General features: G+C 44.4%; 1 protein-coding gene across 1 annotated transcript in view; it reads right to left on the bottom strand.

Moving 5' to 3' along the window:
- Positions 1–24,301, bottom strand: part of LOC126092900 (ankyrin-3) — a 345,337-nt gene that overhangs the window by 249,522 nt on the left and 71,514 nt on the right. Inside the window, exons 7-10 of the mRNA XM_049908630.1 lie at positions 23,494–23,751; positions 10,718–11,088; positions 6,024–6,270; positions 3,907–4,113 (exon numbers count right to left, since the gene is read on the bottom strand). Of these exons, the coding sequence (XP_049764587.1) occupies positions 3,907–4,113; positions 6,024–6,270; positions 10,718–11,088; positions 23,494–23,751 (1,083 nt within the window). The remainder of the gene's footprint in view (positions 1–3,906; positions 4,114–6,023; positions 6,271–10,717; positions 11,089–23,493; positions 23,752–24,301) is intronic.

Here is a 24,301-nt window from a genome sequence, read left to right as displayed (position 1 = left end):
CTAGGCGCTTCAGTCTGGAGCCGCGTGACCGCTACGGTCGCAGATTCGAATCCTGCCTCGGGCATGGATGTGTGTGATGTCCTTAGGTTAGTTAGGTTTAAGTAGTTCTAAGTTCTACGGGACTGATGACCTCTGATGTTAAGTCACATAGTGCTCAGATCCATTTGAACCATTTTTTGAATAAGGACTTGATAGCCATTCTCTGTGTTTTAAAGACAATAAACCAGCTTACAGGAAATTTTAGATATTTGTCAAACGCGTCATTCAAGAATTCCGAACGCCCGATAGTTTGACTGACTTTCAGATGCTGCACTAGGACTGCGGTTACGTGGCCTTTGCGTGTTAGGTATTTAGCTGACTTTTCATCAACGCTGCTTTTCCCCTCTAAACCAGTATCTACAACCGCAGAGTGAAGGGGCAGACAACCCGAAGACTATCCAGTAAGGTGGGCAGATTGTCCAACGAATACTGAGGGAGCAACCCGCCCAACTGCAGTCGGAAAGTCGCGAATGCCACTCTAATCCGTTTCCTACATGTTTGTGCCCATACAGAGTGAACGTTAACAAAACCGACAAACTGCAGGGACGGATTCGTGACTGGAAACTGAAGAAAAAGGGTCCTATGAACATGTGTCCGAAAACGAATCGTTGCCACGGTAGATGGCACTGACGAACGAAAGTTCGTCTGACCACTTGCCGTGGGTTTCTTGTGTGTTGCAGGCTGTGTGACGCAGGGTACCGTAAGCAGCAGAATGGTCTGGTGTTCATGTCGGGAACAATCCGAGACGGTGGCGTCTGTGTACGGCCAAGCAGACGGAAACGGTCGAGACGCTGCACGGCTATACCTAAACAAGTACTCTCAAGGACAACAACCACGTCACCCCCATTCCAAGCCCTTTTTGGGCGTTTGTGTGGTCATGGGTGCTTCCAGACAGACGAACGTACACCTGATTTAGAGAATAAGGTTGTATAGGATATTGAGACGAACCCTAGTGCAAATTCCAGGCAAATGGCTCACCAACATCGTGTAGTCTATGTGCACGCCATTCTTCTTAGTCCCAGTACTTAAAGCTAGCGCCGAAATTTGTTATTCTTCTCCGAGATACAGTTAAACAATAATGGCGAGACACCATCTCCTTGATGAGCTCGTGTTATGAATAGGAAGGCTCAGAAATAACCGTAAGTTTTAATTTTGGGCTTAGTGTTAGAGGTTGTTACTTTTATAACGTCAAATAACTTGTCATCGACTTCCGTTTCAGCCATTAGTTACATAGCAAATAATTATTACTCTTCATTCGATTTGGGCCTCCTATGGCTTTCGTGTGTAACTTCACGTTTTCCAATAATTTTTCATTCGATCACAGTGATGTTGTTTCCGAACGTCAGATCACTTTTGTTCCAGTTTCCTTTTTTGGTTTTCTCTAGAGATGAGACACTAAAACTTTCTTTCGGAACGTATCTATATTCAGAATTTCTTACTCTACAACCTTTATCACATTCAGATTGCTTCTAATATCGAGGAGAATGTGGCACCAGGGAAAATCGTTTGCAGATGATTAGTTCAAAAATTCTTTTGCATACCCCGTTTTCATTAACCAGAACTAGATGGCCATTTTCTCAACATTACGTTTAGTTGTCCAATTTTCTGGTGTAGGTCTTCATTATTCCCGTTTTCATCGTCGTGTTTCATTGCACCCAGTATTTTTCTTAGAATTTTCATCTCTTTCTTTTTGCTGATTTCTTTTTCTCCTGTGTTAGTCAAACCCAGGCATTCGGCTGCATATAAACAGGCTGGATTTCTGTATTACTGTAACACAGTTTTTGCGTGAGAGAAGAGAGGGCTCTATTGTAAGCATATTCAGTGAATTGAAAGGACATTACCATATTCAGTGAATTGAAAGGACATTGCCATTTTCCTAGCTCTGAGTTCATTAGCCTCGCTGTCAGGGCGGTTCTACTGTGTTACTTTACCTGTATATTTAATTTATTGACTATTTTAATTTATCAGTAACTTGTGTTCATGAAGTATGGTTCAAATGGCTCTGAGCACTATGGGACTCAACATGTGAGGTCATCAGTCTCCTACAACATAAAACTACTTAAATCTAACTAACCTAAGGACATCACACACATCCATGCCCGAGGCAGGATTCGAACCTGCGACCGTAGCGGTCACGCGGTTCCAAACTGAAGCGCCTAGAACCGCAGGGCCACACCGGCCGACCATGAAGTTTGGTGTATCTTTTATATTTGTCATATATTCTGTTTTGCGTAAGATATTTGAATAGCTGTTTTTTCAGCATTTATTTTTAAAGAGCAGATTTTCTTGTTGCCGTTGCTATGCCTCCGGACGTTATTCCGAGATCGTCAAAATAGGTAAGCCCTAAATTCTAAGATTTTTGTTTTTACGTCCCGTTTCCATCTGGTCAGTTACGGATTGTCTGTCGCAACACAGAGAAGGGAATCGTGCTGATGACTGAATCTCTTGATATTCAGTTGTGATCGCTGGGATTGCCGTAAACTGGTAACACTGATTATTATGTGTACTTGTTGGCATCATTTATGTGTTTCCCTACGAAAACTCTGAATTAAAGCACATTTCCAATTCTCTGGAATTTCTTGATACTGTTATTCTTATCATCATTATGTGCTGCTTATACACCAAGCATATTGTAATGTTGACTTACTAAACTTGTCTGGTTAGACGTAAGATGTAAGACCCTAATGTTTTCAGGTGATAAGGAATTAAATAAGTGAATAAATAGAGCGTCCGTTGCCGTATTCCAGGTAGCTATGAGGCCCAGGTAATTGGTGGTGATTAGGCGAGTGGACGGGGATCTGACTTGGCACCCCAACCGCTGGTGGGTGGTTGCCTCTTTGGATCAACTGAATCTACCGATACCGCTCGTATATTTTCGTCCCGTAACATGTTCGGTAGGTTGTTGCCTCTTTGGAAAGAATGAACCTACCGAAACAGCACTTAAACTTCGACCCATAACACGTATTACGTTATATGTACACAGGCACTAAGGTAACAGACACGGATAATATTTCTTGTTGGTCTGTATTAGAGTTTTTAATGTCGGTTGTGACGGACAAGCCTGTGGCGTAGTCCAAGGAATAGGTTAGGTTAGAATCCGTCTGTTTGTGAGTTGGTGAAGCCGCCGAATGTGGATACGAAACCTGACAGTTGGTGACATACCGCCGGTGGACGGTTGCCTCTTTAGATCAATTGAATCTACCGATACCGCTAGTAGATTTAGTCCCGTAACATGTTCGGTAGGTGGTTACCTCTTTGGACCAATTGAACCTACAGAAACAGCACGTAAACTTCGTTCCATAACACGTATGACTTTTATGTACTCAGACACTAAGGGAACAGACAAGGATAATATTTCTTGTTGGTCTATATTAGAGTTTTTAATGTAGGTTGTGATGGACTAGCCTGTAGTGTAATCTAAGGAATAGGTTAGGGTGGAATTCGTCTGTTTGTTTGTGAGTTGGTGAAGCCGCCGAATGTGAATAAGAAATCTGATAGTTGGTGACATATCACCTTTGGATGGTTGCCTCTTTAGATCAATTGAATCTACCGATACCGCTAGTAGATTTTAGTCCCGTAACACGTTCGGTAGGTGATTGCCTCCTTCGACCAATTGAACCTACCGATACCACACGTAAACTTCATCCCATAACACGAATGAAGTTATATGTACTCAGACACTAAGGGAACAGACGAGGATAATATTTCTTGTTGGTATATATTAGAGTTTTTAATGTCGGTTGTGACAGATTAGCCTGTAGCGTAGTCCAAGGAATAGGTTAGCTTGGAATCCGTCTGTTTGTTTGTGAGTTGGTGAAGCCGCCGAATGTGCTGTGTAGCTCGAGGCCTAGGTCAGCCGGCGCTCACCTTGTTCTCGTCGGTGCAGGAGGCGCCGGCGCGCACCAGCGCCCGCACGACGTCGGCGTGCCCTCCCTCGGCCGCCAGCTGCAGCGGCGTCGCCTCGGTGATGCGGTTGCGCGCCGAGATGACGCCCGACCGGTCGAACTTCATCAGCTCCTCGATGACGCGGATGGAGCCCTGCATCGCCGCGATGTGCGCGCACGTGTTGCCGTCCTGTCAACACCAGCCGTCACACGGCCGTTACCCACACTGCCGACACTAGTAACGTAATTCACAGTTTCTTCAGCTGTACAAGAAGAAAAGCGCATTCCTTTTTCTACCATCTACACATATACTAAAATTCTAAGGATAGCGTGGCATTAGGGGCTGTGAAACATGTTGCTCTTCGCAGTCCCTTCACACCTCCCGCCCCTCAAAGGCGGAGCAGGTATCTGCTCCAACACCTGAACAAAAATGAAAAAACCTTTTTTGTGCTAAGCGCTTTTAGAAACCAACATAGACTCACACTAAAAACTTATAAACTATGGATGAAAAGCTTGTCTTTAACAACTGACAAGATCGTCAAAGGACCGTTGCTAATCACAATATACACTACTGGCCATTAAAATTGCTACACCACGAAGATGACGTGCTACAGACGCGAAATTTAACGGACAGGAAGAAGATGCTCTGATATGCAAATGATTAGCTTTTCAGAGCATTCACACAAGGTTGGAGTCGGTGGCAACATCTACAACGTGCCGACATGAGGAAAGTTTCCAACGGATTTCTCATACACAAACAGAAGTTGACCGGCGTTGCTTGGTGAAACGTTGTTGTCATTCCTCGAATAACGAGGAAAAATGCGTACCATCACGTTTCCGACTTCGATAAAGGTCGGATTGTAGCCTATCGCGGTTGCGGTTTATCGTATCGCGACATTGCTGCTCGGGTTCGTCTAGATCCAATGACTATTAGCAGAATATGGAATCGGTGGGTTCAAGAGGGTAATACTGAACGCTGTGCTGGATCCCAATGGCCTCGTATCACTAGTAGTCGAGATGACAGGCATCTTATCCGCATGGCTGTAACGGATCGTGCAGTCACGTCTCGATCCCTGAGTCAACACATGGGGACGTTTGCAAGACGACAACCACCTGCACGAACAGTTCGACGACGTTTGCAGCAGCATGGACTATCAGCTCGGAGACCATGACTGCAGTTACCCTTGACGTTGCATCACAGACAGGAGCACCTGAAATGGTGTACACAACGGCGAACCTGGGTGCACGAATGGCAATAAGTCATTTTTTCGGATGAATCCAGTTTTTGTTTACAGCATCTTGATGGTCGCATCCGTGTTTGGCGACATCGCGGTGAACGCACATTGGAAGCGTATATTCGTCATCGCCATACTGGCGTATCACCTAGCGTGATGGTATGGGGTGCCATTTGTTACACATCTCGGTCACCTCTTGTTCACATTCATGGCACTTTGAACAGTGGACGTTACATTTCAGATGTGTTACGACCCGTGGTTCTACCCTTCATTCGATCCCTGCGAAACCCTACATTTCAGCAGGATAATGCATGACCTCATGTTGCAGGTCCTGTACGGGCCTTTCTGGATACAGAAAACGTTCGACTGCTTACCTGGCCAGCACGTTCTCGAGATCTCTCACCAACTGAAAACGTCTAGTCAATGGTGGCCGAGCAGCTGGCTCGTCACAATACTCTTGATGAACTGTGGTATCGTGTTGAAGCTGCATGGGCAGCTGTACCTGTACACGCTATCCGAGCTCTGCTTGACTCAATGCCCAGGCCTATCAACGCTGTTATTACGTCCAGAGGTGGTTGTTCTGGGTAATGATTTCTCAGAATCTATGTACCCAAATTGCGTGAAAATGTAATCACATGTCAGTTCTAGTATAATATATTTGTCCATTGAATACTCGTTTATCATCTGCATTTCTTCTTGGTGTAGCAATTTTAATGGCCAGTAGTGTATGTTCTCGCTTGTTGTTTACGCTTAGCATTTGGACTCTAGCGCACAGAATTGAGCGGATACATCAAGACGCTGACTAATGTCCAGGTGTACAGCTGGACAGCTGGAGAGATTGGGGAGGCGCTGTGGCTGAGCTCACCTTCGTGCAGGCCATGACGAGGCTGGGGTGGCGCTGCAGGAAGAGCTGCGCCACCTCGGAGAAGTTGTTCTGGGCGGCAGCGTGGATGGGCTTCTGGCCCATGTCGTCGGTGGCGTCGATGTCGGCCCCCAGCTCGAGCAGTAGCCGGCACACCTCCAGCTGGCCCGTGCCCGCCGCCAGGTGCAGCGGCGTCTGCTTCTTCAGCGTCAACACGTCGATCGTCGCGTTGTGGTCCTGCACCAGGAACCTGCCGCGCGCACACCGTGTTAGCACCTCGTCAGCGCCGGTCCTCACTCACCAGGGGTCTAACAGCCTGACTGCCCATTATACTCAGCGGCAGAGGGGAAAATACGAACTCAGGCATGTAGCTCAGAACCCTGTGGGCCTCTGGTCAAGACGTAATGGAGCATAGCAGGTACACGAAAAAATGTACAAAGCGAGATGTTCAACAAACTCCATTGGCAGACGTTACAAGACAGGCGTTGTGCATCACAGAGAGATTTACCATTGAAATTTTGAGAGAGGACTTTTCGGCATGAGTCGGGCAACATATTATTTCCCCCACAGGTACATCTCGCCTAATGAACGTGAGCAGAAAATTCGTGAAACTAGAGCCAATACAGAGACTTACCTACAATCATTCTTCTCACACGCTATTCAAAGATGTAGATGGTGTTGGTATGTGTTTTTCTAAGTATGAGGATGATGTACAAATTTTCCATGTGGCATGCAGGCTAGATAACATAGTGATCTCGCCAGCCAATGCTGTCTTTTCTCTACTGAATGCCAGTTAATGAGAGGGGGTTGTCCAGAAAGCAATGCAACGGATTTTTTTCTCAGCGGAAAAGAATGCTACGAATGCGACACGTTACGTATGTACTGACTGAAGTGTCCTGAATGAGCGCGCCAAGTTTCAGTAGCTGCAAGACAGTTCCAAAATGGCTTCCATAAGCGATGTACATTACAAGCAACGTTCCATCATTGAATTTCTCACTGCAGCGAGAGAAACTGTGGGGAATACTCACAAACGCTTGTAAAAAGTCAATGGAGCATCTGCTGTCGACCCAAATTCAGTTAGTAGCTGGGCACGGAGGGAGAGGTCATCAGAAGTTGATTCGGCGGAGCTCCACGATTTGCAGGTACCACCCACGGCTGTCATACCTGACATGTTGCGCCGAGGTGATCTCATTCGCCAGGACAGCGCATTATGATTCTGCAGTTGGCGGTGCATCTATTATCAATCAGCAAAGGAAGTGTGGATGCAGTTATCCGCACTCTTGGATATTCAAAAGTGTGTGCAAGTTGGGTCCCCCGGTGCCTAACGGTGAATCACAAATCGCACAGAAAAAACATTTGGCTTGATTTGCTGCAACGTTTGACGCTGACGCGGAGGCCTTCTGGTCTCGGATTGTGAAAGGTGATGAAACCTGAGCCCAAAACAAAACGACAGTCGATTGAATCGTGCCGTTGTCACTCCCCACAGAAAAAAAATGATCCAAAGCATCTGCTTCTGTCGGTAAGGTCATGATCGCCGTGTCCTGGGACTGTGAAAGTGTGATTCTCATTAATGTGATGCCAAGAGGCGGTGCCATTAGTTGAGGAGCATGTGTCAACCGATTAACAAAACTGAAGACGCGCTTCCGGCGAATTCGGCACTACAGCAACACAGGAGATATTTTGCTGCAACACGATAACACTCGGCTCCACACAAGTCAGAGGACTGCTGAAAAAATTGCGAAACAGGGTTGGACAGTGTTACCCAATTCCAACCTACAGCCCTGAACTAGCTCCCTTGGTCTTCTACTTGTTTGGGCCATTAAGGAGGGTAGAACGTCAAAAATTTAAAAATATTCGATTTTTCAAAATAATCCTATTTTGTAGCGCACGTCTTCCTGAATAGTTTTATGTATAAAACACATATATTTGAGAGATTATAAGACACATTATTTGGTCTGCGGTGTACCTAGATGCAGGGCCACACCCCTCTTCTGTCATACGTAAGCGTATTTCGCTCTGTAGAATTCGAATGTTTATATTTGCACCAGAGACTGTAACACTGGAAACAAAGGACTATAGTCAGGGACCTTGCAAATGAAAACTTTGTGACGAAATGTCTTCATGGCCGTGTCCAAAACCCAAATGAAAGTTTTAATCACAGTGTATGGGAAAGATTGCCAAAAACCATTTTTGTGGGAAGAAATGTACTTACTATTGGTGTTTACTATGCAGTTTCATGTTTTAATGATGGTGAGCAAAGCAGGTAACATGTTTTAGAGAAAATGGGAATTAAGACTGGAGTGAACTGCATCAAAGTTTCGTATGCGGTAGACAGAGAGCATGTAGTGTTAGCAGATAAAGCATTTTTGGAGGTGATAAAATCAAGAAGAGTGCATCATAGGAATGTGAAAAGGGAGAAAACTGATTTAGAAAATGAAAAAGAACCTACTTATGGTGCTGGAGAGTTCTAAAAGAATCCCAAATACAAGCAGAAACTTTAACGGCCATTTTCCACGAAACACAAATTTCTGTACTTAGGTGCATGTAACATCCAAAATAAATATCCTATTACTTTCAAAAATGGTATGTTTATTAAACACATACTCCTTAATGCAAAACTCTAGAATTTTTGTAATCTATTAGAAACTGTGGCCAGAATTGAGATAACTATAAAATTTGAGTTTTTTCTAAATATGAAGTTTAAATTGTAGCAGCTCATTCATTTTTTATAAATTAAATAAATTCTAGAGTTTCATACAGCTGTGTTTGTATGCTGTGGAAAAGTCATCGAAGGATCTCTCTTACTTATGAAGAAAAGTGTACGTATAGCAACAGATGCAGCCAATGGTAAAGGAAAAATGATGAAATTTCACATGTAAAAAAAATTTATTTTGTTATGTTTTTGAACTTACACTGCTATGAGTGTGAATCCTGAATCCTTCCTGGTCATGCTGATAAAGTTTTATGAATTTGTTGCACGTGAGGTACGTCAGTTATGCAAAACACCGTTTTTCTCAGTACCCAAACATGTTTCGGCACCACTGTGCCATCATCAGTGGGTTTTCGTTTTTATTTATTCTGTAATGTGAACATTTTTGTTAAATGATTTAAAAATTATGTGCATTTTAGTTCAAACAATAGATCGTTTCTTTTTGTAAATACCTTTACATTTCGTGTGCACGAATTTTCTGGATCACTTGTGTATTAATTACCACAGGTAGCTGGACATCTCACACAAATGATCCAGAAAATTCATGCACACCAAATGTGAAGGTATTTACAAAAAGAAACGATTTGTTCTTTGAACTAAAAATGCACATAATTTTATAATCATTTAACAAAAATGTTCACATTGCAGAATAAATAAAAACGAAAACCCACTGATTATGGCACAGTGGGGCCGAAACATGTTTGGGTACTGAGAGAAAAGGTGTTTTTCACAACTGGCGGACCTCACATCCAATACTTTTAACGCCAAACACAGCCAATACAAGGAGCTGCAAATCAAAATGATGGATATTTTATGAATTTATTTGTAAACGTATAGACAGTGGAGATTAAAATGTCCTGTGGTGCCTCTGTTGTTCCACGTCGCCCCGTTTGACATCCTACCCCCCTTAAAGGAAGCCATTCGTGGAAGACATTTTGAGGACTAAGAGCAGGTGATTCTGTTGTGTTGGCAGAAGAGCCAACACCTTGTTACTAGAGGAGGCTGAAATGCAAGCGTTTTGGCTCACGCAGGCTGGGGTGAGGAGGGAAGGACTATACTGACGTGAGGTCTGGAACATGACAAGGAATTAGTATTCAGAAAGCGGACATAATTAGTTTGATACTTAACTTTAATCAATTAATGATGAACGTCGCTTTTGACGATACATGATTCACAATATTATCTGTTCAGAATACATTCATAGTTACTGAATATGGCGCCTTGCTAGGTCGTAGCAAATGACGTAGCTGAAGGCTTTGCTAAACTGTCGTCTCTGCAAATGAGAGCGTTTGTAGACAGTGAACCATCGCTAGCAAAGTCGGCTGTAGAACTGGGGCGAGTGCTAGGGAATCTCTCTAGACTAGACCTGCCATGTGGCGGCGCTCGGTCTGCAATCACTGATAGTGGCGACACGCGGGTCCGACATATACTAACGGACCGCGGCCGATTTAAAGGCTACCACCTAGCAAGTGTGGTGTCTGGCGGTGACACCACAGATTCACTCAGTGAAACACTGTCTCCGCGATCAGGACAAGTGTTGGCAGCGACAGGGCATACACGCCTTCGTTTCGCGGTGGAGGAAGGCCATAGAATGGGATGGAGATTATGTGGAAACATAAGGTGTGCAGATAAAACACCATTTTTGTGTGTAATTCTCGTTATGTTCAAAAAATAATTCTCGAAAAAAAGCGGTGCATTACTTGCTGGGCAACCCTAGTTCAAATGGGTGTGAAATCTTATGGGACTTAACTGCTAAGGTCATCAGTCCCTAAGCTTACAAACTACTTAACCTAAATTCTGCTAAGGACAAACACACACACCCATGCCCAAGGGAGGACTCGAACCTCCGTCGCGACCAGCCGCACAGTCCATGACTGCAGCGCCTTAGACCGCTCGGCTAATCTAGCGCGGCCGGCAACCCTAGTAGTAGTAGTAGTAGTAGTAGTAGTAGTAGTAGTAGCAGTGTGAACGGGACGAGAGTGCTGACCTGCAGAGGTGCGCATATCCGTTCATGGCGGCGAGGTGTAGGGCGGTGCGGCCGACGCGCGACTTGCTGTTGATGAAGGCCTTGTGCGTGAGCAGCGCGTCGCACACCTCCAGGTAGCCGCGGTCGGCCGCCAGGTGCAGCGCCGACCGGCCCTCGTTGTCGAAGACGTCGACGCGCGCGTGGTTGGCCAGCAGCGTCGAGATGAGCCGCATGTGGCCGTGGTGGCACGCGATGAGCAGCGGCGTCCAGCCCACCGCGTTCTGCCGGTTCAGCGCCTTCTGCACGTCCGTCTGCGTCATGCGCGACAGCATCTCCGTCAGCACGTCGTTGTTGCCCGCCAGGGCGCAGCAGTGGAACGGCGTCTCCTGGGCCTGTGGACACGCCCGCCACTGGGTCAGCGCGCTCCACCTCCCTCCCCCCCTCCCCAATGCAGTTCCGCCTTGTACGCCCAAGACCCCTCTCACAATGGAACCTCCCCATCGCATCCCCCTCAGATTTAGTTATAGGTTGGCACAGTGGACAGGCCTTGAAAAACTGAACACAGATTTATCGAGAAAACAGGAAGAAGTTGTGTGGAACTACGAAAACAATAAACAAAATATACAAACTGAGTACTCCATGTGCAAGATATGCAACATCAAGGATAATGTTAGCTCACGAACGCCGTGGTCCCGTGGTTAGCGCGAGCAGCTGCGGAACGAGAGGTCCTTGCCTCAAGTCTTCCCTCGAGTGAAAAGTTTATTTTCGCAAAGTTATGATCTGTCCGTTCGTTCATTGACCTCTCTGTTCACTGTAATAAGTTTAGTGTCTGTGTTTTGCGACCGCACCTCAAAACCGTGCGATTAGTAGACAAAAGGAAGTGCCTCTCCAATGGGAACAGAAAACATTTGATAGCAAGGTCATAGGTCAACCGATTCCTCCACAGGAAAACACATCTGATATATTCTATAAGACACTGGTGACGGCATGTGCGATACATTGCAGGAATATGTTGTCGACCCACTTAACTTGTACACTTGGCGAATGGGTAAAAAGATTCTTCTACCTTGCCCGATTTAGGTTTTCTTGTGGATGTGATAATCACTCCCAAAAAAGTGATGAAAACATAAGAGTTTTGTCACATAAACTGCAACAAATGAATGCAACAGTTTCACAGTCGCACAGTTTTTCCTGTTCTCTGTCAAAACATATGTTTTTAACGTTTTCAAATTTTTCCGTGTGTAGACCGTCAAATCCTGCATATGTCCAAGCAAATCTGAATATGTCCTGGAATTTTGGAGAGCGAAGTTGATTACGTGTGTGTGCCTGAACTTTGATAATTGTCTGAAAATAGAAAATTAAACTTTTCACTTGAGGGAAGACTTGAACCAAGAATCTCTCGTTCCGCAGCTGCTCAGTCTAACAACTGGACCACGGCACTCCTGAACTCATACGATCTTTGATGTTGCCTATCTTGCGCATGGACTACTCAGTTTGTCTATTTTGCTTATTTTTTTCATAGTTCCACACAACTTCTTCCTGTTTTCTCGATTGATCTGTGTTCAGTTTTTCAAGGCCTATGCACTGTCCCAACATATAACCAAATCTGAAGGAGGTGCGATGGGGAGGTTCCCTTGTCAGTATGCGTGCCGCAACATGTACATTCGTGTCTGCAGTACTCGTTCATCCTTGGCAACAAGTTCACTGGTGACCGCTCTTTTTTGGGAACCGTTCATTTTCACTCGTTCACCGTTCATTTGAGCTTGGTGTACGATTGGGCGCCAGGAGGGGGCACTTCCCACCGTCCTGGAGTTCTCACACACTTGTAATTTATGTGAGTTTGCAAAATCTCTTGTTCAGCTAACTGCAACGTTATGTGGCTGATCGCGGTGAAATAATGTAAGGTACCTGCTCGCCAGTTACGCACGATTTGTTAACCGCTACGAGCAGGATAGATAAACACGTAATAATTAGGCAGTGAAGAAATAAATAAGTTAATGCAAACAACAACTTCGAAACAGTAGATGATGATTGGTAGGCGACAATGAGCAGTCTAGTACCGAGGGGGGAGGGGCGGCTTTTCGTGAGTCACCCTGTACTACTGAAATAATATTGTAGGAGTTATCATATTCTGTTTACAAATTGTGTCACCAGACACTCGATTAAAGAACGCGGACTTCATTGGTTGTCAGTCGGTCTGCCTTCCGTAACAATGAACATGCCCTTTCACCGTGCATCAAAAAAAGACTGAAAGTGGCCACTCGTGTGTGCCGAGCTGACTTCCTTTACATGTGTAATAAAAAAATCTTGCCTTTTTACAAGTATTTCTTCTCCTGTTTATCGAAATAGTGAAGTAAGCTGATATGCTGTTTTGTTACAGTACCAGAAAAGATGTATGTATTATTTACCACTTAATTTTATGTAATTTACGTAATTATAAAATACATTTTAATTATCGGTCATGCACGCTGAATTGAATACGAAAAGAACCAGAAGTTCAGAGTTAAAAAAAAGGTATGAAATAGATCTAGAATGGGCGTAAGCAGCGAACGAAACGAACAACTCTATACTGAACTAAGTATGAGCAGTCGGCAGTGGAATTGCGACGAGTGGCCAGGCGAAGTAGAAAGCCGCGACGGAAGTGACCTGTGGAAGACTGTTCCTTAGAATTCGTTCATCGCTCGTTTCGTTCATCTTGATGAACCGTTCCTTTGGACCCGTTAGTTCGCGAACGACCCATCTCTAGTCTGCAGCTCGTGGTCCAGTTGCTAGCGTAGCTGCCTTCGGATCACGGGATCCAGAGTTCGATTCCCAGCCGTGTTGGGGATTTTCTCTGTCTGGGGACCGAGTGATTGTGTTGTCCTCATCATTTCATCATCGTCATCATGATTTGTGACAGTGGCTAGATTGGTCTGTGTAAGGATTGGGACTTTGTAGGAGTGCTGATGAGTCCACAGTTGAGCGCCCCACAAACCAGATATCATCCCCATGTACATCCGTAGTGGAGCGATTGGGAAAAGTCTTACAAACATGTGGCCTGTGACCTATCACGAAGCAACAGGGTAAAATAATCTACATCCGGGGCATTCGAAATTTTATACTGTTGAGGTGGAGATGACATCCGATGGCTTCAACAGAGAAAACGAGAGTCATCGTTCAGCAGAACGGGTGACACTGTAAAGGCACTGTAGCGAGAATGAGGTTTGCTGGCACCAGGCGAACTCGTACAAGTGTGGAAAACGGTAAATGCCAAATATTTGAGCAGTCTGTGTTTGAGAACGAGGTCAGGTGGGTCCAAGGGAGGCAGCGATCATAACACTTTCATTCCAAAAAGATGATTATAGTAAAAGGTTTGTATTGTAACGTGCATGGCATCGGCCGCAGCTCACTGTCTCCGATGGGTTGGTGGATGGGGGCTGGAGGGGCGGGGGGAGGGGGCCACGGAAACACGCCGGTGGCATGTATTGACGATATAAAGACTTGTACGTTGTTATGCTTAAGAGGGGAGGGGGGGAGGGGGGTAGGACGTCAAACAGGCCAACTTAGAGCAGCAGAGGCACCAGAGGACATTTTTATTTCCACTGTCTATACGTTTGCAAATAATTTCATAAAACTTTGTCAGCATGACCGGGAAGGATTCAGGAGTAACACTCATAGCACTAGAAGTTCAGAAACGTAACAAAATAAATTTTTTCATGTGAAATTTCATCATTTTTTCACTTACTATTGGCTGCATTTGTTGCTATCGGTACAATTTTCTTCTTAAGTAAAAGAGATTCTTCGAAGAATTTTGCACTGCTTATTAAACACAAACTCCTTAATGCAAAACTCTAGAATTTTCCAAATCTATTAAAAAGTATAAAAAAATTGAGATAATTAACTACAAAATTTGAGTTTTTCCTAAACATCTAGTTTAAAACGTAGCAGCTCATTCATTTTTTCAGACATTAAATAAATTCTAGAGTTTCATGCACCTGTAAGTATGGTTTGTATGCTGTACTAATTTTATCGAAGATTCTTTCTTACTTTTGGAAAAATTGGCCCTATATCAACAAATGAAGCCAATGGTTAGTGTAAAAGTGATGAAATTTCACATGTAAAAAAATTATTTTGTTATATTTTTCAACTTCTACTGCTATGAGTGTGAATCCTGAATCCTTCCTGGTCACGCTGACAAAGTTTTATGAATTTATTGGCGAAAGTATAGACAGTGGAAATTTAAATGTCCTGTGGTGCCTCTCCTGCTCCAAGTCAGCCCGTTTGTTGTGCTGTCCCCCTTAAGGCTGTTTGGAGCCTTCGAGGGCACTCCAAGGTAGGAAATCAGAGACACAAAGCAGAGAGCAGGCAAAGGTGGTAGCTTTTAGGTTACAGGAGATAAATAGTAACATTAGAGCCGTGCAAATTGCAGACGCTCTGGGCAACTGTCGTAGGAGAGAAGTTTCACTTCGGAGAATAAACTGGTAGCTCCATCCACCACCTAGATGCTGTCGTGAGGCGTCACTGTAGAAGACGGCCAGGAAACGGCTAGATACTTTCTCCATAGACCTGCAACGTCAGTGGGTTTACACTGGTTAGAGCGCTACTACAGCATGAGGGTGGAGAGTGGGGCCAAATGACACAGAACACTGTTGTTACTCGCCATAATAGGAGTGGCAGTGCCCTTTAGCTTTCAGCTGAACGCTGTTGATACCCGACTTGGAGTTTGTTAATGTAAGATCCAGAAGCACCCCTACCTACTGAGTAGGAATAGAGCAGGAATCTGGATGTGGTTGGTCAGAGGCATCCCGGAGGCGCAGAACGGCTCTCCAGACTGGCCGAAGCTTCTTAATTGCCGGTGGAAGCGAAAAATGGTGCTCCGCTACGTATCTTTAAAAACCCATGTTTTTGTATTCAGAAGGAGTTCTCAGTCAGACAGCGGGGAGGAGGTGGGAGAGATTCCATGTGCTCTTGGCCAGCCTCGGTGAGCTCCGACATGTCTGTTTTTCGCATTTGGTGTGCAGCTCTCAAGTTTGCTCTTAAGGTGCTGCTAGTGTTTGCTGCTTCTGTTAGCACCTGTCCCCATGGTTTCAGACACTGTTGCGCAACCAATTGCCTCCTTTGTTTATCTAATGTTTAGATTTAGCCTTCAGTTTAGTAGTTTGTCTGATCACAAATAAACAGTCTTAATCAGACCCTTGGATTCCATGAGCCTCCTGCTGCGTACATCCTGTCGGCTCCCAGAATCTGCATCTCTTGTAGGTGACCTGTGACAGTGCTTGACGCTAATCCAAGTCGTCATCCTGCCTTCATTGGGAATTTGTCTTTCTGCTTTTGCTCCTCACTGCTCGGAAACTGCAGACTGACCTTAAACCCCTGCCTTCCCTCTACCCTGTGTCAGGCCACGACACGGTGATGCTGAATTCACATGAACTCACAGACAGCATGTCTTTGAGCAGCCACACTCAGAGCTACGCCACACGTTCGTTGTATCTACAGACTTACCAACGCTGGTATGGGAGACTGCTGTGAGGAATTACACTGATCTAGCACGACGATACTAACGAGTCCTATCATTGGTTGCATCAGCTTTCAAGACTATATCTGTCAGGAATATTACTCTCATTGCATGTACCTCAACACCACAAAAGAACTTACAGCACTACAAAGTTGTGTATACCAAAATTATTAAGAGATCATATTGTAGATAAACTTGTTAATGTGTTACCTTTTCTTAGATGTCTGTCTTTATTGGCCCCATCAACATGCACAGTATGATTTTGATAGAAAGTGACAAACTGCAGGAAATGAGTCCTTAGAATGTAAGAAGCAAAAAAGAGTCATATGGACATATCGCCGGAAATGCGTTGCAATGGAGGTACGTCCACTTCAGGGTGGAGATAAAAGATCTATGACAGCTACCCTGTCACCAGCACCAGTGAGATAGCCTGCCAGCATAGGTTCATCCAGATGTCTGTACGCAACATTCTTCAAGACATCTGCCACTGTCTGTATCACTTACAGCAAACGCTGACCGTATTACTTTCTGACTTGCCTATTTCTTGTCGCTGGTTCGTCGCATACGCCATCAAGGAGCTGGGATTTCTGTCATCCATCCTATTCACAGATGAGGCTATCATCACGATCATCAACGTTAACAGTATCCACCCGTCAGATACGATGTAGTAGCTGCAGCGGACCGCCAGCACTGGTTCAGCCTCGTTGTGTGGGCGGGCTCATTGGCGACTGCCTCATGCGACCAGCAATCCTGCCACAGCGCCTCACAGTCGAGTCATATCTGCAGTTCATGCGGCTGATGCTTCCTCCCATACCTCTGATGGTATGGACGGTGTTGTGACAAATATGAGATCGGCTCCAGCTTACTGTCCTCTAGAGTGTGGAGATAAATCACTAATACAGACAAGACATTCCACTTACCTGGTGTTTTTTGATGTGTGCTTTCAGTCACTGAAACCTACGCTGTCAGAAATCTTTTATCTCCAGTTTCAAGTGGGTACACCTTCCCTGGAGCGCATTTTCGGCCACTTGTCCGTATGAGATTTTGTTCTTTTCCTCTCAGGGGTCGTTTCCTGCAATTTGTTCCCATTTAGCAAACCTACCATGTACAGTTTTCGAAATTTCGCAGATAACTTTGAGAATATAATGTAGCTCAGTTATGTCGTGTGGATCAGTGATTGGCTGCAAGTCTTTCAGTCGGACACCAGCTGCTTGCGTGTTCATAATTTAGAAATTTTCTAAAGCGAAGATCGCATAAATATTTCTTTATTTACAACAACCTGTTTCTACAGGTTTTGCTGTCATCTTCGGGTCTACAAAAGCATTGGTTATGAAACGTTTTTACTTTGACGTGGAACCTCACACCAAGTTCTCACAAAGTAAAAATTGGGTTTTCTGCATCTAATAAACTATAACAAAAACTAATGCATAATAGAAAGTGTAATCATGACCCATATTCAGATTCTGGAATATACAAGGTGATATACCAGGAATGCTCCATGTTCTATCGTGGACAAACAGGTCGAAATTTCAACACCAGGTACACAGAGCACCTTAAAGCCTACACATACAACAAACACACTATATCAGCAATAGCAACACACATACATAATACAGGACATCCATTTGGAAAAAGAGGGCAAAGTGTCAAAGTACTCCACTGACTAAATAAAGGACATAAAATGGATTTGACAGAAGAACTGGAGATGTATTCACAATATAGAAAATATGAAGATAAAATATTAAAAGAAAAACTTGAAAGTGAATCAGTGAATTTCTTCAGATATTTAGATAGTATACTAAAACAAAAATTGTAACACATAGAAATAAGGACAACTGTAAAAATCGATATAAGTAAATTATGAGCCAAATTGTTAAGATAAATAACCTCTGTACAAAAGCATATCATAATCGTTGGAACACCTATAATGTTATCTCTGTGGACTAATTGTATGAACATCTTTGTAACTGTTTTGCTTATGTAAGATATTTCGATGTTTAAAGTGTACAACAAGTTTTGTGTGATGTTTAGTGTCTGAGAGACTCTGCACAAACGGACCATTAGAAAACTGTAAGTACAAATTACGCAGCTAACTTTCTACCTTGAAATTTCCGCACCTTTCTCTCTTTCCTTCCTTCCTACGTCGCACTTTGATCCACAGATGTTTGTACGAGAAGAATTGAGATATAATATGAGCCTTTTGTTTCGAGTCTACTACGATTCCTCTGCCATACGAAACTGATTTTAGTCTCTGCAAGCGATCATGGGTCTAGTTAATCTATGGACAGAAGGGGTCAACAGAAGCGTCCGATCTTACCCGTCGGCTTTGACCCGTGACGTAAGCGTGTTGTGGTGTGTGACGTCATTACGGCGCGGAGTTTGATTTGCGATTGTGGCGTGTTTGTAGATGTCTTGTTTTTGTTTGTCGTGCTCTCTGGTGGTGTGTTCATGGTTTTCGTTTGTTTCGTTTGTTTCGTGTGGTGGGGTCAGTTTTCTGTTGCTCAGGTGTTGGATTTGAAGCGGAATTTCTATTAGTGAGTTAATGGTTAATTTAATGCTCATTGCTGTACGTCGGGTGAGTTTGTTATTGAGTGTATTTGGTTGTGGTTTTTTGTTCAGGAATGGATATGAAAGACCGCCTTAACAGTGTTCGGTTGAGGGCGATGATGGGGGAGACAGCTTTAGAGCTGATAAAATTTCTTCAGCTATTTGGCTTAATTGCCGAGGTCGTGAAGTGCGGTGTGTGCCGTGAACCTATGAAATTGGTTAAAGTTCCGGACTCTCGGCCCAGGGACGGATACATGCGGTGTTGCCGGAAAGATGGCGTATGGCGTTCTGTAAGGCGTGGTACCTGGTTCGAGAAGTCTAGATTGGCCATGCGTGAGATTGTGCTTATTACGTATTATTTTTGTTATAGTTGCGGGCAGAGTTTTTGCGCGTTTGAGACTGGTGTGAGTGAGAGGACTGTTTTAGACTGGTATTCCTTTTGTCGTGAGGTGTGTTCCGAATTTATTAAGTACAGGGGTAAGTTGGGTGGGCATGGGGTGGTTGTGGAGGTGGATGAGTCGCAGTTTGGTAAAAGGAAGTATGGGAGGGGGAAGTCTGTGGCTGGTCTTTGGGTGTGGGGGGCTGTTGTTCAGGGGGGTGGGGGTACTGAATGTGTTTTTAGGGTTGTGGAGGGGAGGTCGAAGCCTGAATTAGTGGGGTTAATTGAGGAGTATGTAGAGCCGGGGTCCACAGTAGTTTCAGATGCGTTTTCTTCATATAGGGGGTTGGGTGAGAGGGGATTTAATCATTTAGTAGTGAACCACAGTCTAGAGTTTAAGAATTATGATACTGGGGCTTGCACTAACACAATTGAGGGGATGTGGGGAGCGGTTAAGTCAGTTCTTGGGAGGGGGAAGAGGCGCTCTTCCAACCTTCAGTCTCATTTAGATGAGTACTGTTGGCGGAAGAGTGTCCCAGAGGGCTATTGCATTCTTCGGGTTTTTTTAAGGGCTGTGGGTAAAATGTATAGACCGAAAGTGGTTAGTTAGGGTGGGCTGGGTAGGTGGGTGGGTGGTTTATTTTGTTGTATAGTGTTTGTGTGTTGTATTTTGGAGTTGTGGGGGAGGGGGTTGACGTTTGGGTGGGTTGGGTTTTTATTTTAGTTCAGTATTTTTTCGTTGGTGTGTGTGTGTGTGTTTTTGTATGTGTGTGTGTGTGTGTGTGTGTGTGCGTGCGTGCGTGTGTGCATTTGTGTGTGATTGTGGTGGCCAATCTAGTTTGTGGAGCTGGAACTTTTTTGAGGTAAGTTCCGTTTTTTTTTTTTTTGGTTATTTATGTATGTTTTGTGTATTGGGTATAGGTTGGAAACATCCGATCTCACGCGTCGGCTTTGACCCGTGACGTAAGGGACCTACACATTGATCTGTAGCGTAGCCCTGAATACGAGGTTAGGTTGGGAGTTTTCTTTTGGAATGCGGTCGCGGCAGCGGCCGCCTATGATTCGAAAATATTGATTTGACACTAATGAACATGTATACGTAATATGGAGCAATTTGATGAACATATTGATCTGTAGCGTAGCCCACTTGAGGTTAGGTTGGGAGTTTTTTTTTGGAATGCGGCCGCGGCAGCGGCCGCCTATGATTCGAAAATATTGATTTGACACTAATGAACATGTATACGTAATATGAAGCAATTTGATGAACATATTGATCTGTAGCGTAGCCCACTTGAGGTTAGGTTGGGAGTTTTTTTTTGGAATGCGGCCGCGGCAGCGGCCGCCTATGATTCGAAAATATTGATTTGACACTAATGAAGCCTGTGGGGGGATGGGGGGGGCACTGCAGACTCCCCCCACCGCATAACGACACATGATGATCAAATTTTGAAAAGAAATGAAAAATTTTTTCCGTACCTGCTAAACTGCATAAGTGCCGATGTATGTAGGTGTAAGGGAAGCTTTCGTTTCTTAGTTTTCTATTGGGGGATGTGATCGGTAGGTTCTGTTGAGCTATATAGGTTAAGGGAAGTGTCCGATTATGGATAGGAATGTGTTTTTTGGTATTTGGTCAGTTTTGTGATGTTGATTTATTTCGTTGTTTTGCGTGGTTTTGAATGGCGGTCGGTGGCTACATTTCTGTATATTTAGTTTCTCCGCACCCAAAAACCCCTAATTTCCCACGCTTGTCCCGTTACAGTCATTAGGCTTTTTGTGAAACTTGTGTATTTCAGTGTTTACAATACGTATGCGATGTTTTTATATCCGCCATATTGGAATTGTTTATAGTCGTTTCCGCGGTATTTGTGACGTCATGGGTCAAAGCCGACGGGTAAGATCGGACGCTTCTGTATTTCCGACAGAAGTTAAACCACTATTGCTATCAAGACGTGCAAATGGGAGGCGGACTCCTTTTGGGATTTGGGGACAGATGTCGACCAGCCATATTACAGCCGTGCCTTGAGTGTCACTGTTAAGGGAGAAGAGGCGTGTGCTGGCAATCGCCGACTGTATGCTATAGGCCGACTAGGGCTCTACGAGCAAGCGACAGAAGAAAGATTTCGGAATGTTGTATTAACGACGCGTTTAGCTGCAGGACGGCGTCGAAACTGCCGCTGCACCAGGGAAACGACGTATTTTACCGCGAACAGCGTCCCAACCAAATAAACTTAAATTTATTAGATGCAGAAAACCCAATTTTTACTTCGTGATTTTTGAAAATATTTACTATCTTCTGTGATAGATTTCCAATGTATGGGACACTAGATATACATCTCTTTTTCTCTTTTTCTTATGTAGTGCAGTTTCCACCTGTGTCTTTCTTCAACTTGTGCAGGATTGTGTCAACCACGGAAACATTGTAACCATCGGCAACTGCAATCTTTTTAACTGCGTTTATTTCTTGTTGCATGTTTTCTTTGTTCAATGGTATTTTTGTTGTCATACGTAGCACTGACCTGTATGCTGCCTGTTTATGGATATCTGGGTGGATATGAGGTCGCAGGGATTGTGGTGTCAGTTATTGTGTTTTTCCCATAAATTTACACAAGAAGAACAACTTACGAAACAGAAAGCTACTCAAGATCCCCTCCTCGATATGTGCGAGGTGCAATACACTGCAGCGTATAATTATAGATTACATATTCGGCATCCAGTTGATATGGTTGCCTAAGAAAATGCCAAGACTGTAACCGGTAGCCAATGTTTGTACCTTATTTTTTCGTAAAAAAAAAAAAATGCGCCGTAAGTTCAGAATATTTAGATAGTGGACTCGGCCCCGACGAGTATCTGATGCATATTACGAATACATATCACACATGTTGTTGTTGTTGTGGTCTTCAGTCCTGAGACTGTTTTGATGCAGCTCTCCATGCTACTCTATCCTGTGCAAGCCTCTTCATCTCCCAGTACTTACTGCAACATACATCCTTCTGAATTTGCTCAGTGTATTCATCTCTTGGTCTCTCTCTACGATTTTTACCCTCGAAGCTACCCTACAATGCTAAATTTTTGTCGCTTCATACCTCAGAACATCTCCTACTAACCGGTCCCTTCTTTTTGTCAAGTTGTCCCACAAACTCCTCTTCTCCCCAATTCTGTTCAGTGCCTCCTCATTAGTTATGTGATCTACCCATCTAATCTTCAGCATTCTTCTGTAGCGCCACATCTCTAAAGCTTCTATTCTCTTCTTGTCCAAACTATTTATCGTCCATGTATCACTTCCATACATGGCTACACTCCATACAAATACTCTCAGAAACGACTTCCTGACACTTAAATCTATACTCGATGTTAACAAATTTCCCTTCCTCAGAAACGCTTTCCTTGCCATTACCAGTCTACATTTTACATCCTCTCTACTTCGACCATCATCAGTTATTTTGCTCCGCAAATAGCAAAACTACTGTATTACTTTAAGTGTCTCATTTCCTAATCTAATTCCCTCAGCTTCACCCGACTTAATTCGACTACATTCCATTATCCTCGTTTTGCTTTTGTTGATGTTGATCTTATACCCTCCTTTCAAGACACTGTCCATTCCGTTCAGCTGCTCTACGAAGTCCTTTGCTGTCTCTTCAAATGGTTCAAATGGCTCTGAGCACTATGGGACTTAACATCTGTGGTCGTCAGTCCCCTAGAACTTAGAACTACTTAAACCTAACTAACCTAAGGACATCACACACATCCATGCCCGAGGCAGGATTCGAACTAGCGACCGTAGCAGTTGCGTGGTTCCGGACTGAGCGCCTAGAACCGCTAGACCACCGCGGCCGGCTTGCTGTCTATGACAGAATTACAATGTCATCGGCGAACCTCAAAGTTTTTATTTCTTCTCCACGGATTTCAATACCTACTCCGAATTTTTTTTTTGTTCCTTTACTGCTTGCTCAATATACAGATTCAATAGCATCGGGGAGAGGCTACAACCGTGTCTCACTTCCTTCCGAACCACTGCTTCCCTTTCATGCCCCTCGAGTCTTATAATTGCCATCTGGTTCCTGTACAAATTGTAAATAGCCTTTCGCTCCCTGTATTTTACCCCTGCCGCCTTCAGAATTTGAAAGAGAGTATTCCAGTCAACATTGTCAAAAGCTTTCTCTAAGTCTACAAATGCTAGAAACGTAGGTTTGTCTTTCCTAAATCTTTCTTCTACGATAAGTCGTACGGTGAGTATTGCCTGACGTGTTTCAACTTTTCTACGGAATCGAAACGGATCTTCCCCGAGGTCGGATTCTACCAGTTTTTCCATTCGTCTGTAAAGCTGTGAAAAATGCGACGGAGGTCGTGTGAGTAACTTCTAGCCGCCCCGCGACTCACCGACTTGGTGCAGAGCGAGACCTCGGCGCCGCCCTCGAGCAGCAGCTGGATGACCTGGCGGTCGTTGTCGGGCACCTCGACCTCCGACTTGGAGACCTGCGCGGCGTAGTGCAGCGCGCTGGCGCCGTCGTCGTTGACGGAGTTGACGTAGGCGGCCGCCACCTCGGGGCCGCGCTGCTCCCTCACCCACTGCAGCAGGTGCTGCACCACGTCGGCGCGGCAGCCGCGGCACGCCAGGTGCAGCGGCGTCTCCCCGTTCTGCAAGCACACACCGGCAACTCCGGATACAGAATCGCGCTACCACATAGTACACAGAGACATGCGCGGGTGGTCCAAACATTGGAGACAGGCGCAGTACTCTTGAGCAGCACTCTCACAAAAGTGTTGTCACCACCAACGCCCTGGACATTAGTAAAGTTATCAAAACAGCTTTTTGTACAGTGACATAAGGCGTTTTATTTATCCCGGGTGATCAAAAAGTCAGTATAAATTTCGAAACTGAATAAATCACAGAATAATGTAGACAGAGAAGTACAAATTGAAACACAAGCTTGGAATGACATGGGGTTATATTAGAACCAAAAAAATACAAAAGTTCAAAAAATGTCCGACAGATGGCGCTTCATCTGATCAGAATAGCAATACTTAGCATAACAAAGTAAGACAAAGCAAAGATGATGTTCTTTACAGGAAATGCTCAATATGTCCACCATCATTCCTCAACAATAGCTGTAGTCGAGGAATAATGTTGTGAACAGCACTGTAAAGCATGTCCGGAGTTATGGTGAGGCATTGGCGTCGGATGTTG

The sequence above is a fragment of the Schistocerca cancellata genome, chromosome 7 (assembly GCF_023864275.1).
Source record: "Schistocerca cancellata isolate TAMUIC-IGC-003103 chromosome 7, iqSchCanc2.1, whole genome shotgun sequence".
In the NCBI taxonomy this organism is placed as follows: domain Eukaryota; kingdom Metazoa; phylum Arthropoda; class Insecta; order Orthoptera; family Acrididae; genus Schistocerca; species Schistocerca cancellata.
The sequence above is the reverse complement of the archived record's forward strand: the minus strand, read 5'-3'. Positions and strand labels throughout refer to the sequence as shown.